The sequence below is a fragment of the Plecotus auritus genome (genome assembly GCF_963455305.1).
Source record: "Plecotus auritus genome assembly, chromosome: 5".
Taxonomy (NCBI): domain Eukaryota; kingdom Metazoa; phylum Chordata; class Mammalia; order Chiroptera; family Vespertilionidae; genus Plecotus; species Plecotus auritus.
The window spans coordinates 89,719,843-89,733,065 of NC_137776.1; the positions used below are offsets into that span (position 1 = coordinate 89,719,843).

The window sequence follows — 13,223 nt, forward strand, 5'->3', positions numbered from 1 at the left end:
GGCTGTGAGAGCAGAGTGACTGTTCCACAGCGAGATCAGTGGTAAAGGGGAGAGTGATGACTTGGATTTTTTCTCTTAAACCTCTTAAAAAGCCAACCAGAGCAGCACCGAGGGAGGGAAAGTCCCCTAGGATAATCACACACTTCAAGGATCGTTTCACACTGCAGCTCTCCAGGGACCTCCTTTCCCTGCGCACTGTGGCCTGTTCTCCGAGTACATCACCACTTCTCTAGGTGACAGCAAGGCCTGTACAGAGGAGAGAATGGCTCCTGACCAGGGCTGCGGGCTGGCCAGCGCAGGAGGCCAGTGGACGTTCTTGTACCACCCAGAGACCAGCGAGAACTCATGCAAAGGATCTGATTCTGTTCAAAGGCCTATGGCCTGAAAACGGGGAAGACAAACATGATGGAATTGATTCTCACCTTTACAGGTGACTCAGTACATGAATCTGAAATTAATGACAATTAAGCCAACAACTCAATATTTTAATAAATTCAAAACATTTGCCAATTGCCTTCCCCAGAATGGTTCCTAAATAAAATGAGTATTTTTGAGGGCTTTGCATGCATTTCTCCAGATGCTTTTGTATCCATGCTTTTACTCATCTCTATGATGAGCCTCTGAAATAGGTTTAATTACTTCTGTTTTGTTTTACAGAAGTCGAAATAGAAGTTCAGAGAGGCTGAATGGCTTACAGAAGGCCACAAAGCAAGTAAAATTCGAGCCTTCATTCAAATCAATTTTCTCCAACTCTAGGACTTTATTCTCTACAAGTAATAGATGTAATTTATATGTAAACTGTAGACAAATTTTAAATTACAAGAACAATTAGATAGTATGTCGAGGAAAGAAAAAAATCAATTTTTAGCAATGTCACCTCCCTGAAAAACCATTTCTTTTCTCCATATACACATACAGACATGTAAATATGTACATTTTAAAAATATATTTTAATTGATTTCAGAGAGGAAGGGAGAGGGAGACATAAAAACATCAATGGTGAGAGAGAATCATTGATTGGCTGCCTCCTGCATGCCCCCCACTGGGGATGGAGCCCACAATCCGGGCATGTGCCCTGACCAGGAATTGAACCGTGACCTGCTGGTTCATAGGTCAATGCTCAACCACTGGGCAACACTGGCCGGGCAATATGTACATTTTTAAATAACAAAGGTATGGCACAATATATTCTATTTCCAGTCAATAAATAAAGCTCCACACGAGTGATTCACTAATGGGGAGGCTAGAGTACATGGCCACCTCTCTGAAGACATATCACTACCTCACAGGAGCCAGAGCTTGAGGAAGCAGGCTCCTGTTGGCATGTAGATAGATAAGACACCACGTTAAGTTTGAGGAAGCCCTGTTGGTCAAACTGAAAGTTACAGGTAATGGATACTCCCAACAGTAGTTTGGAAGATCACCCCTTTCCCAACACCAGCACTTTCCTCATGGCTGCTGGTCTTATAATTACCGCTGGCCCAAGGTCACCCAGCCAGTAAGTGGCAGATCAGCCATGAATCCAAGCACTCTGGCTCCAGGTCTAATTCCTAACCCTTAGACTAGTACACGACATACAACAGTATCTATTTTCATGTGCATTTCTCATGACTAATAAGGTTGAATTATTTTTCATGTTAGCTATTTCTTCTATCACTAGAATTTCTTTTTTATCTTTTTCAGACTAATTATAGTTGCTTCTTATAAAATCAGGCTCATACCCTTTCATGTCTCATATATGATGATAATACTTTTTCATAGTTTATTGCTCCTCCTTTAACTGTTTACATTGTTTTTAGTGTTTATGGTCATGCTTAGAGCTCTTCTCTTCCCCAAGATTATAAAACTACTGAGCTACATTTTGTTTGTTTTTTTAATTTTACATTATAACACTAATCCACCTAGAATTTATTTTGGAATAAAGACTGAGATTAAAATTTTAATTTTAATTCCCCAAATGCTTTGGCAATGAGCCTAACATCATTTTCTGGTTAATTCATTCTTTCCTCACTTATTTGAGATGTTAAAAATTGATCAAATTGTGAAACCTTACCTTTTTTTAGTTTGTTTTTAGATTTTCTATTCTTTTCCATGATCTGTCAATTCCTGCATCAATACCAGTTGGTTATATTCATTATAGCGTTATCCTAGGGGCCATGTGCCTCAATAACACATGTGCCACCTGCTATAATAATACAATAGCATTTGAAGAAATATATGCCAAAATAAAAACTTTTTTTCAAATAATAACAATAAATCTTATGTATATGGTATCATAATATGAAAAGATACTAATCTAGCAAATAGTATGGACAAACATAGAAATCAAGTGTAATATTTCATAACATGTTATTTAAAAATCCTATTTAAATTAGAAGATATGTCAGGAACTTCCTTTAACTACATATATCACTCAAAAGTAAATTCCTGACATTTGTGACTAAAGTAACAAAACAAAACACGGAAGGCTTCCTAACATGGGCCTCCCTGACAGTGTTCCTCAGCAGTACACGTAGCAGCTGCAGAGTGTGACTTGTGCTGTTTCATTAGCCACCGACCACAAAGGTGTGTCAGAGGCATAAAGGCTTCAACTGCTCACAGCTCTCCCAAAATCTTCACTCGTGCTGCCAGATAATCTTTAGGTGCGCATATAAGTAGAATTAGAGTGACATCTAATGGTCACAAAATATGTAACAGCATTTATTTAAACTAGAACTGCATGCCTTTTCCAGGTTGAAAGGCTAAATCGGGCCATTTTTCAACTGTACTCACTAGGCTCCTATTTGAGATTCCGTGACTTGGTCGGCCAGGAGTGAGCTGGACAACTATGGAAACCATGCTGCATGTTCTACAAACATCACCCTTCCTTATTCCACATTAGTTTCTACCAGGTCCACTTCTCTCAAACCATCTGTTCAAATGAGGCTGATAAGAATAAGCAGGTTATTGAGCAATAACCTGCCAATCATTTAAAATAACCCTCAGCAGAATTCTGAGCATTCCTTCTGAAAAGAACTATTTGCATTTGGAACATTTAGAGAGCGGATAACTACTGCCCTCAGTGAAATGATCTGAATGTACATCCTTCTCATCCTCCTCAGAATAATTATCAGGCAGTGCTCAGGGCACCAAGAGTAGGCTTTACTTTGCAGTGAGTTATCCAAGTATAATCAGCCAGGGCCGCCATGCAGGCTGGGACTCCTGCTGGCACCGCACACACTCTTTCTCACCGATTCCAGCTTCTTTCAGAGTGTGGTCTTCTTTCAACATGAGTGTGTCATCATCTTCCAAACTCAGCACAAGTTCATTTGTCTAGAAAGAAGGAAAACTGCATTTTAGCAGTACTTCTGTGCTTCATATGTGGTGAGATTTCTCAAAGACACAGAATTATTACTTAAGGACACAGCAATAACCTGAGTCACATTCTACGCCCACTACTGTAAGGAGAGAAGTGAATGGACAAGTGAGTACCTACTAAGTGCGCACACTGTGGAAAGCACTAGGGAGACAGTGCTGCAGCACACTGCTTTAGAGCTCCACCAATGTCCAGCTGTGTGCTCTCAACGAACTACACAGCCTCTCTTAGACTCGGTTTCCTCATCTGAACAAAAGGGGGAAAGGATACATCTTCTCTATTACCTTGTGGTGAGGATGAAATGAGATGAAGCATATAAAACACACAACACAGTGTCAGTCGCATAGCAAGAACTCTCTGTTAGCTGTTAACTGTTCTCTTGCTGCCACTGCCACACCACCACCACCACGACCACCACCACCACCACCATCATCACCATCTCATATCATCATCATCCTCTCATATCATCATCATCACCATCTCATATCATCATCACCATCCCATCATCATCATCACAACCATCTTAGCCCACCGCCACCATCATCATCATCACCATCACCACCACCATCTTATCCCACCACCACCATCATCATCACCATCTCATATCATCATCATCCTCTCATATCATCATCACCATCATCATCATCATCACCACCACCATATCATCACAACCATCTTAGCCCCCGCCATCATCATCATCATCATCATCATCATCATCATCATCACCATCTCATCCTTACAATATTCCAAGACAAATCAGAGAGGTTAAGATGCAGGCCCAGAGCAGGGTGGTGAAGACCTGAGGGGTGAGTTGGGGCTGGGAAGAGGGAAAGGAAGGGGGGTAAATGGGAGATACCTGTAATATTATCAATAATTAAAAAAAAGAAAAAAGAAAAAGATACAGGCCTAGAGTACATGGCTGACCCAGAGTACTCTAGGCCTGTACCTGATCAGTCTGACTTCCAAGGTAAACAAGTTTACCTCAATGGCCAAAATCCATATAGCTAAAACCTCGCCCTAGCTAATAAACACTTGCTCCCATGTCATATTAACTGTCACATTTCCATGTGTGATTTGGGGTGGAGGTAGATGAATCTGCTCTGCAATATTTACAAATCCAGTTAAAAATTATAAATATCGGAGAAAACTTTGAGTTGATATCTGCCTCTAAACAGCACATAGAGGTGACCACTAGCTGGGCACACAGTACCACTTGTCAACTAGCACACAGCTGTGTAGCAACATTTTCTATTTCTAGAGTGCGGCTGAGAGGGAGCATCAACAGGAAGGCCTCTCGGCAGCCAAGAGAGCACAGGGGCTCAAACCTCCCGAGGCACAGAGATTATAGGGAAAAAATGCTCCACCGGGCACACCTTCACGGCCTAGAGAGCACAGGGGCTCAAACCTCCCGAGCACAGAGATTATAGGGAAAAAATCTTTATTAAAAATATCATTTTAGAATAGGTCATACTCATGATACAAGTCTCTAAGTACATATGGACAGAGAGTGAAGTCGGTCTCCTCCTAACCCCTATCCAGCAGCTATATAGTTCTCCACAGAACCAGTACCAATTCCTGTGTGACCTCCCAGAGACTGTCCCTGGCGTGTACATGCAGGCAGAGATGTGCATGGGAACTGTGTTCTCACACGTTACTTTTTTTCTCCTAAAATATAGCTTAAAACTTTTCAAAATCAGTATAAGAGCTGCCTCATAATTTATCAAGGATGCAGCATATTCCATTGAAGGGACACAAACACACATACACACACAGAGTCCCTATTGATGGCATTTAGGTCGTTTCCAATCTCTTGTTACCGTAAACAAACCTGCAACAAGTATCCTTACATGTATCATTTTGCATATGTACAAGTTTTATAGGAAAGATAAATTCCTAGAAGTAGAATTGTTGGGTCAGAGAGTACTTGCAATTTTTATTTTGAAAAGTTGCATTTTAATGAATTTTAATTTGCAAGTTACTCTCCAGAGAAGTGGTACCAGCTTACATTAACACTATCCATTGCTGAGAATACCTATTTCCCATACCTTTGCTGGCATGTATTATCCAAACCATCTGATCTTTGCCAACTTAATAGATATAGATTAAGAATAGTCTTAATTTGTATTTATTTTATTATGGGTAAAGCTGTGAATATTTTCTTTTTAATGAACTTGTAGGATAATTTTTTAAAGGAGGATTATAGAATGTCATTATTTACTAAGAAAATAAGGCCTTTTCTATCAGTTAGAAAATTTTCCCCAGTTATCATCTGTTCTTTGATTTTTCTTAGAGCATTTTCAAGTAGAATGCTGAATTATGAAAAAATAATTAATGAGCCCTAACCGATTTGGTGCAGTGGACAGAGTGTCAGCCTATGGACTGAAAAGTCCTGGGTTTGATTCTGGCCAAGGGCACATAACTCGGTTGCAGGCTCGATCCCTGGCCCTGTTTGGGGCACATGCTGGAGGCAACCAATTGATGTGTCTCTCTCACATCAATGTTTCTCTCTCTGTGTCTCTCCCCCTCCTTCCACTCTCTCTAAAAATCAATGGGAAAATATCCTAGGGTGAGGACTAACAAAAAAATAAAAAATAAATGAAATAAAATATATCAATCTTTTATAGTATCATACTTAAAAAGACCTTCACCTTTAGATTACTTTTTAAATTCCATGTTTTCTTCAAGTATTTTTATTAATTTCATTCTTTATAAACTTTTAATTACAAAGAATTTCAACCATATAATGTAGAGAATAGTAGAATGAACCCTCCATGTACCCATCACGCAGCTTGAACAAATTACCCACTGATGTTCAATCTGTTTCATCTCTACCCCACGGAAAAGTTTCACTTTCACATTTAAGTCATTAATCCAATAAAGAAAAGGCTATGGATTCAACATAACTGTTTTCTAGATGTCTACACGGTTGTCCCAATAACACTTATTAAATCCTCCACATATTTGAAATGCCGTATTTACTATAAACTAAAATTCCTACATATATTTGGGTCTATTTTTAGACTTTTAATTCTATGCTGTTGAATTCACAGTTCATGCTACAGTACCACACTGTTTTAATTACCATAGTTTTAAAATGTCTAATTAATGCTAAGGCCAGTCACTCTCATTTTCCTGACTATTATTTGTCATTTATATTTTGCATATTACTTTTATAATCATAAAACTATGTTGGGCTTATTCAAATGATCATGTTTCTTAAAAACTAACTGTTGTTAGTGTTTTGTTGGAGTGGCATTAAATTTGTAAATTAATAAAGAAAGACCTTACATCTTCATTCTGCACCTTCCCCTCCAAAATATTCTAAGCATTTTTACTTAAATCTTATTTTGGATCCCTCTTCATATATATATATATATATATATATATATATATATATATATGTTTTTATTAAATCAAGGTAGAATTTCACATAAATAAAATGCACATATCTTCAGAGGAGTTCAGTTCCTTGAGTCTGGACAACTAAAGATCCTCACTAGCATTTCAAAGTTTTCTAATTAAAGATCTCTCATGTCTATATATATAAAAGCCTAAGCGACCATCCGACCATCTGACCATTTGACCAGTAGCTATGATGTGCACTGACCACCAGGGGATAGACGCTCAAGGCATAGGCATGGAAACATGAAACAGACTGATGAATCTCAAGAGGGAAGGGGAGTGGGGAGAGGGCAGGAAGAGATTAACCAAACATCTTATATGCATACTAGAGGCCCGGTGCATGGATTCATGCACCAGTGGAGTCCCTAGGCCTGGCCTGAGGTGATCGGGCTGAAACCGGCAATTTGACATCCCCCGAGGGGTCCCGGATTGCGAGAGGGCGCAAGCCAGGCTGAGGGACCCCACTGGTACACGAATCCATGTTATTTTAAACTAGAGGGAAAAAAATGTTACTAATTCATAATCAATATACAATATACATACCATCATGCTATTTTCTTTATAATCTGTGCTATACATTTATTTGAAATCTGACTGAATTTATGAAGGGCATCTATGATCAGAGAAGGGAATGAAATGAAGTGAACTTATAAATAAATACTTCATTCAAAAATTGCTATGGAAACATACCTCAGAATGAGACACTGTGCTAGGTACTGGAGCTATGAAGAAGAGGATACACTCCCTGGTCCTTGACTAGTTTGTATAACAGAGTAAGGTAGTTATAGTTATGAGTCAATACAAGGGTCACTGAGAGTCAAGAAAAAGGATCATGCTAGTCTGTGTTGTAAGAAGCAAATCTTTGATTGTGGCTTCATAAAAAAATTACTTTAAAAAGGTAATGAAACACACAATAAACACATAAACAAGCAGTTCTCTGTGGGGCAGGTAAGACAATGTTAGGATTACAGATTTGCTCCCAGAGCCAAGTCCTGGGCCCTCGCTTACACAGTGAGAGCCAAGTCAGAAAAAGCAGATCATTTTTACCTTCTTTGGGAACCTTTCTTCCCTAACAGGATTAAGAAAATGAAAGAGATTGACGTGCCAAATAAGTGGCTTCCTTTATATGTAACCCAAATTTACGAAGTTTTATGCTTATTTTCTGTTAAATATTTGCTTTACATATAACATGTATCGTGGTTTTTTTAATAACACATTTAATTTTTTAATTTTTTTGTTAATCTTACCTGATATTTTTTGACTGACTTTTTTAAAGAGAGTGGAAAGGAGAGATACAAGATGGTTGCCGACGGGATGGCAAGCTGCAAGATAGTGTGTGAGTGAAAGAACAAAAGGAGAGTGCATGTATGTGCAGGGAGTGTCTGTATTTGTGAGGGAGGAACAGTTATAATCCAAGGAATGGTTGGGGACTTCCAGACCGAGCTCCCCTGGCCGGGCAGCCTCTACTGCTGCTGAAATCTCTCCCGGAGTGGCCGACTCTGCCGCAGAGACCGTGCCATCTTGAAGGGGAGAGTGGTGGTGATCTGAAGCCCAGCCTTACCTTCAACCAGGGACCTCAGATACTTCCCGGGACCCTACAAACACAACCCCCAGGGATGAGCTGCCTCAGCTGCAAACCGAAGAACACCAAGACTCCAGCCTCTCTGACTGTGGGCACCTAGAAAGTCTGTCCAGAAGGAGACAAAGCAGCGCAAATACACAGACGAGCCCTGCACCTTCTCACAGAGCAGAGAGAAGGAACAGCTGAATCAATTAATATCCACACAGAATTGGCAAATTAAACACAGGTCAGACATCGCCTAGGGAAAGTCAATGCAGGAGAGAGAGAGCTACATAACCAGACATCCAGAGAGGAGTGATCATGAAGAGACAAAGAAACAGCCCACATATCAAAGAAAAGGAGGAATCACCAGAAAAGAAAGTAAATGAAATGGAGGCAAGCAATATGTCAGAGAAAGAATTCAGAGCAATGGTCATAAGGTCACTGGAAAGGATGGTAGACAAATTCAACAACATGTGTAAGAACCAAAAGGAAATGAAGAAGAACCAAGAAGAAATGAAAAAAGACATCGCTGCAAAAAAAACTCAATAGAAAGCATTAACAGTAGATTAGGAGAAGCAGAGGACTGCATCAGTGAGCTAGAAGACAAGGTAGGAAAAAATACCCAAGTAGAGCAGCATCTAGAAAAAAAACTTAAAAGACAGGAGAAGAGCCTAAGGGAACTTTGGGACAACATGCAATGAAACAACATCCACATAATAGGGGTGCAAGAAGGACAGGAAACTGAGCAAGGAATAGAAAACCTGTTTGAAGAAATAATAACAGAAAACTTCCCTGATATAGGGAAGAAAAAACCCACACAAATCAAGAAGCTCACAGAGTCCCAAACAAGATGAACCCCAAAATACCAACACCAAGACACATTATAATTAAATTGCAAAAACCAACAACAAAGTAAGAATCTTAAAGGCTGCCAGAGAGAGACAGAAAGTTACCTACAAAAGATCCCCCATCAGACTAGGGACTGATTTCTCAACAGAAACACATCAGGTCAGAAGGGAATGGAATGAAATACACAAAGTCATACAAAGGAAGGGTCTGAATCCAAGAATACTGTACCCAGCAAGGCTATCAATCAAAATTGAGGGTGAAATCAGGAGCTTCACAGACAAAAAAGAACTAAGGGAGTTTATTACCACCAAACCAGCAATGCACGAAATGCTAAAGGGTCTGCTGTAAAAAGAAGAAATATGAAGGGAAGAAGGAACACAGGCATAAAGAATAAAAATGGTGACAAACAAGTACCTATCAATAATAACTCTGAATGTAAGTGGATTAAATGCCCCAATCAAAAGACATAGGGTAGCTGAGGAGATAAGAAAACATGACCCATATATCTGCTGTCTACAAAAACCCACCTCAGACCAAAGGACTCACACAGACTGATGGTGAGGGATGGAAAAAGGTTTTCAAGCAAATGGAAATGAAAAAAAAAAAAAAAAAAAAAAAAAGCTGGGGTAGCAATACTTATATCCGACAAATTAGACCTCAAAGTGAAGGCCATAACAAGAGATAAGGAAGGCCACTTCATAGTACTAAAGGGAGCAATTCAACAAGAAGATATAACTCTGCTAAACATATATGCACCCAATACAGGAGCACCCAAATACATACAAAAACTTCTGGAGGATATCAAGGGAGAGATTTACAGCAATACAATCATAGTAGGGGACTTTAATATCCCACTAACACCACTAAACAAATCCTCTAAACAAAAAATCAGCAAAGAGCCGAAACCAGTTTGGCTCAGTGGATAGAGCGTCGGCCTGCGAACTGAAAGGTCCCGGGTTCGATTCCGGTGAAGGGCATGTACCTTGGTTGCGGGCACATCCCCAGTGAGAGGTGTGCAGGAGGCAGCTGATCGATGTTTCTCTCTCATCGATATTTCTAGCTCTCTATTCCTCTCTCTTCCTCTCTGTGAAATATCAATAAAATATATTTTAAAAAATCAGCAAAGAAACATCAATCCTAAATGACTCACTAGATCAGATGGCATTGACATCTTCAAAACATTTCACCCCAAAGCCACAGAATATACATTCTTCTCAAGTGCACATAGACCACATATTGGGTCACAGGCAAAGTCTCTTCAAATTCAAGAAGATAGAATTCATATCAAGCATCTTCTCAGATCACAATAGCATAAAACTAGAAATCAACTACAATAAAAATCAAACACCTGGAGGTTAAACAGAATGCTACTAAACAATGATTGGGTTACCAAAGAGATCAAAGAAGAAATAAAAAGCATCATGGCAACAAATGACAATGAAAACACAACAATCAGGACAGAGTGAAAGCGGTCTTGAGGGGGAAGTTCATAGCTCTACAGGCCTATCTCAAAAAACAAGAAACAATGGTAATAAATTATCTAACCCTATAGCTCAAAGATTTAGAAAGAGAGCAACAAGAAAAGCCCAGTGTAAGCAGAAGGAAGAAAATAATAAAGACCAGAGCGGAGATAAACTACATAGAGACAAAACAACAACAACAAAAACAAAACAAAACAAAAAAAAACAATACCAAAGAGCAATAATACCAAGAGCTGGTTCTTTGAAAGGATAAACAAGATTGATGAACCTCTAGCCTGACTCACCAAGAAGCAGAGAGAGGATCCAAATAAACAAAATCAGAAATGAAAGAGGAGAAGTAACAACAGATCCCACAGAAATACAAACGATTATGAAAAAATACTATGAACAACTCTATTCCAACAAAATGAACAACCTAGATGAAATGGACATATTCTTAGAAAAATACAAGCTCCCAAAACTCAATCAAGAATCAAAAAACGTGAATAGGCCAATAACTACTGAAGAAATAGAAGCAGCGATCAAAAATCTTCCAGCAAACAAAAGCCCTGGTCCAGATGGCTTTACAGGGGAGTTCTGCCAAGCATTCAAAAAAGAATTAAAACCTATCCTCTTCAGACTATTCCAAAATAATTCAAGAGGAAGACACACTTCCAAGCTCTTTCTATGAAGCCAGAATTACCCTAATCCCAAAACCAGATAAAAACACCACAAAAAAAGAGAACTACAGGCCAATATCCTTGATGAACATAGATGCTAAAATCCTCAACAAAATTCTAGCAAATCGGATTCAGCATTACATTATACACCATGACCAAGTGGGATTTATTCCAGGGATGCAAGGATGGTACAATATCCGCAAATCAATAAATGTGATACATCACATAAACAAACTGAGAGACAAAAATCACATAATCATATCAATTGATGCAGAAAAATCATTTGACCAAATCCAACACCCTTTCTTGATAAAAACCCTCAGCAAAGTGGGAATAGAGGGGTCATACATAATAAAAGCCTTATCTGACAAACCTACAGCCAACATCATACTGAATGGGCAAAAACTAAAGTCATTTCCCCTAAGAACAGAAACAAGACAGGGATGCCCACTATCACCACTCCTGTTCAACATAGTACTGGAAGTGCTAGCCATAGCGATCAGACAAGAAGAAGAAATAAAAGGCATCCAAATTGGAAAAGAAGAAGTAAAACTCTCCTTGTTCGAAGATGACATGATACTATACATAGGAAATCCCAAAGACTCCATGAAAAAACTACTAGACCTAATAAAGGAATTTGGCAATGTAGCAGGATACAAAATTAACACCCAGAAATCTATGGCCTTTTTATACACCAATAATGAACTTACAGAAAGAGAAACGAAAAAAACAATCCTATTTACCATTGCACCAAAAAAATTAAGATACCTAGAAATAAACTTAACTAGGACATAAAAGAACTATACTCAGAAAACTTCAGGACATTGAAAAAAGAGACAGAGGAAGACATAAACAAATGGAAAAACACACCATGTTCATGGATTGGTAGAATCAACATCATTAAAATGTCCATACTACCCAAAGCAATCTACAGATTCAATGCAATCCCAATTAAAATACCAACGGCATACTTCAAAGATCTAGAACAAACTCTCCAAAAATTCATCTGGAATAAAAAAAGACCCGAATAGCCACAGCAATCCTGAGAAAGAACAAAGTTGGAGGGATCACAATACCAGATTTCAAGCTATATTACCAAGCCACTGTTCTCAAAACTGCCAGGTACTGGCACAAGAACAGACATATAGACCAATGGAATGGAACAGAGAACCCAGAAATTGACCCAAGCCATTATGCTCAATTAATATTTGACAAAGGAGGCAAGAGCATACAATGGAGTCAAAACAGTCTCTTTAATAAATGAAACTTGGACAAGATTTTTTTTTAAAAAAATGAAACTTACACCATACACAAAAACAAACTCAAAATGGCTAAAGGACTTGAATGTAAGACAGGAAACCATAAAAATCCTGCAAGACAACAAAATAGCAGACATATGTCACAGCAATACCTTTACAGACACAGATCCTAGGGCGATGGAGACTAAGGAGAAAATAAACAAATGGGACTACTTCAAAATAAAAAGCTTCTGCACAGCAAAAGAAACCATCAACAAAACAACAAGAAAGCCCACTGCATGGGAGAACATATTTGCCAATGATATTTCCAATAAGGGCTTAATCTCAAAAATTTACAAAGAACTCATACAACTTAACAAAAGGAAGGTAAACGATCCAATCAAATAATGGTCAAAGGATGTAAATAGACACTTTTCAAAAGAGGACATAGAGAAGGCCCAGAGACATATGAAAACATGCTCAAAGTCACTAATCATCCCAGAGATGCAAATCAAAACAACAACGAGATACCATCCCACACCTTTCAGAATGGCTATCATCAACAAATCAACAAACGACAAATGCTGGGGAGGATGTGGAGAAAAAGGAACCCTCGTGCACTGCTGGTGGGAATGCAGACTGGTGCAGCCACTGTGGAAGACAGTATGGAGTTTC

General features: G+C 38.9%; 2 protein-coding genes across 7 annotated transcripts in view; one reads left to right on the plus strand and one right to left on the minus strand.

The window, feature by feature from the left end:
• Positions 1-13,223, plus strand: part of DBI (diazepam binding inhibitor, acyl-CoA binding protein) — a 176,740-nt gene that overhangs the window by 94,901 nt on the left and 68,616 nt on the right. The window lies entirely within an intron of this gene.
• LOC308249686 (UPF0538 protein C2orf76 homolog) overlaps positions 1-13,223 on the minus strand; it is a 108,015-nt gene that overhangs the window by 31,483 nt on the left and 63,309 nt on the right. For all 6 annotated transcript variants that reach the window (XM_080671409.1, XM_080671408.1, XM_080671410.1 and 3 more), the window contains one exon: positions 3,231-3,312. In XM_080671409.1, the coding sequence (XP_080527535.1) occupies positions 3,231-3,312 (82 nt within the window). The remainder of the gene's footprint in view (positions 1-3,230; positions 3,313-13,223) is intronic.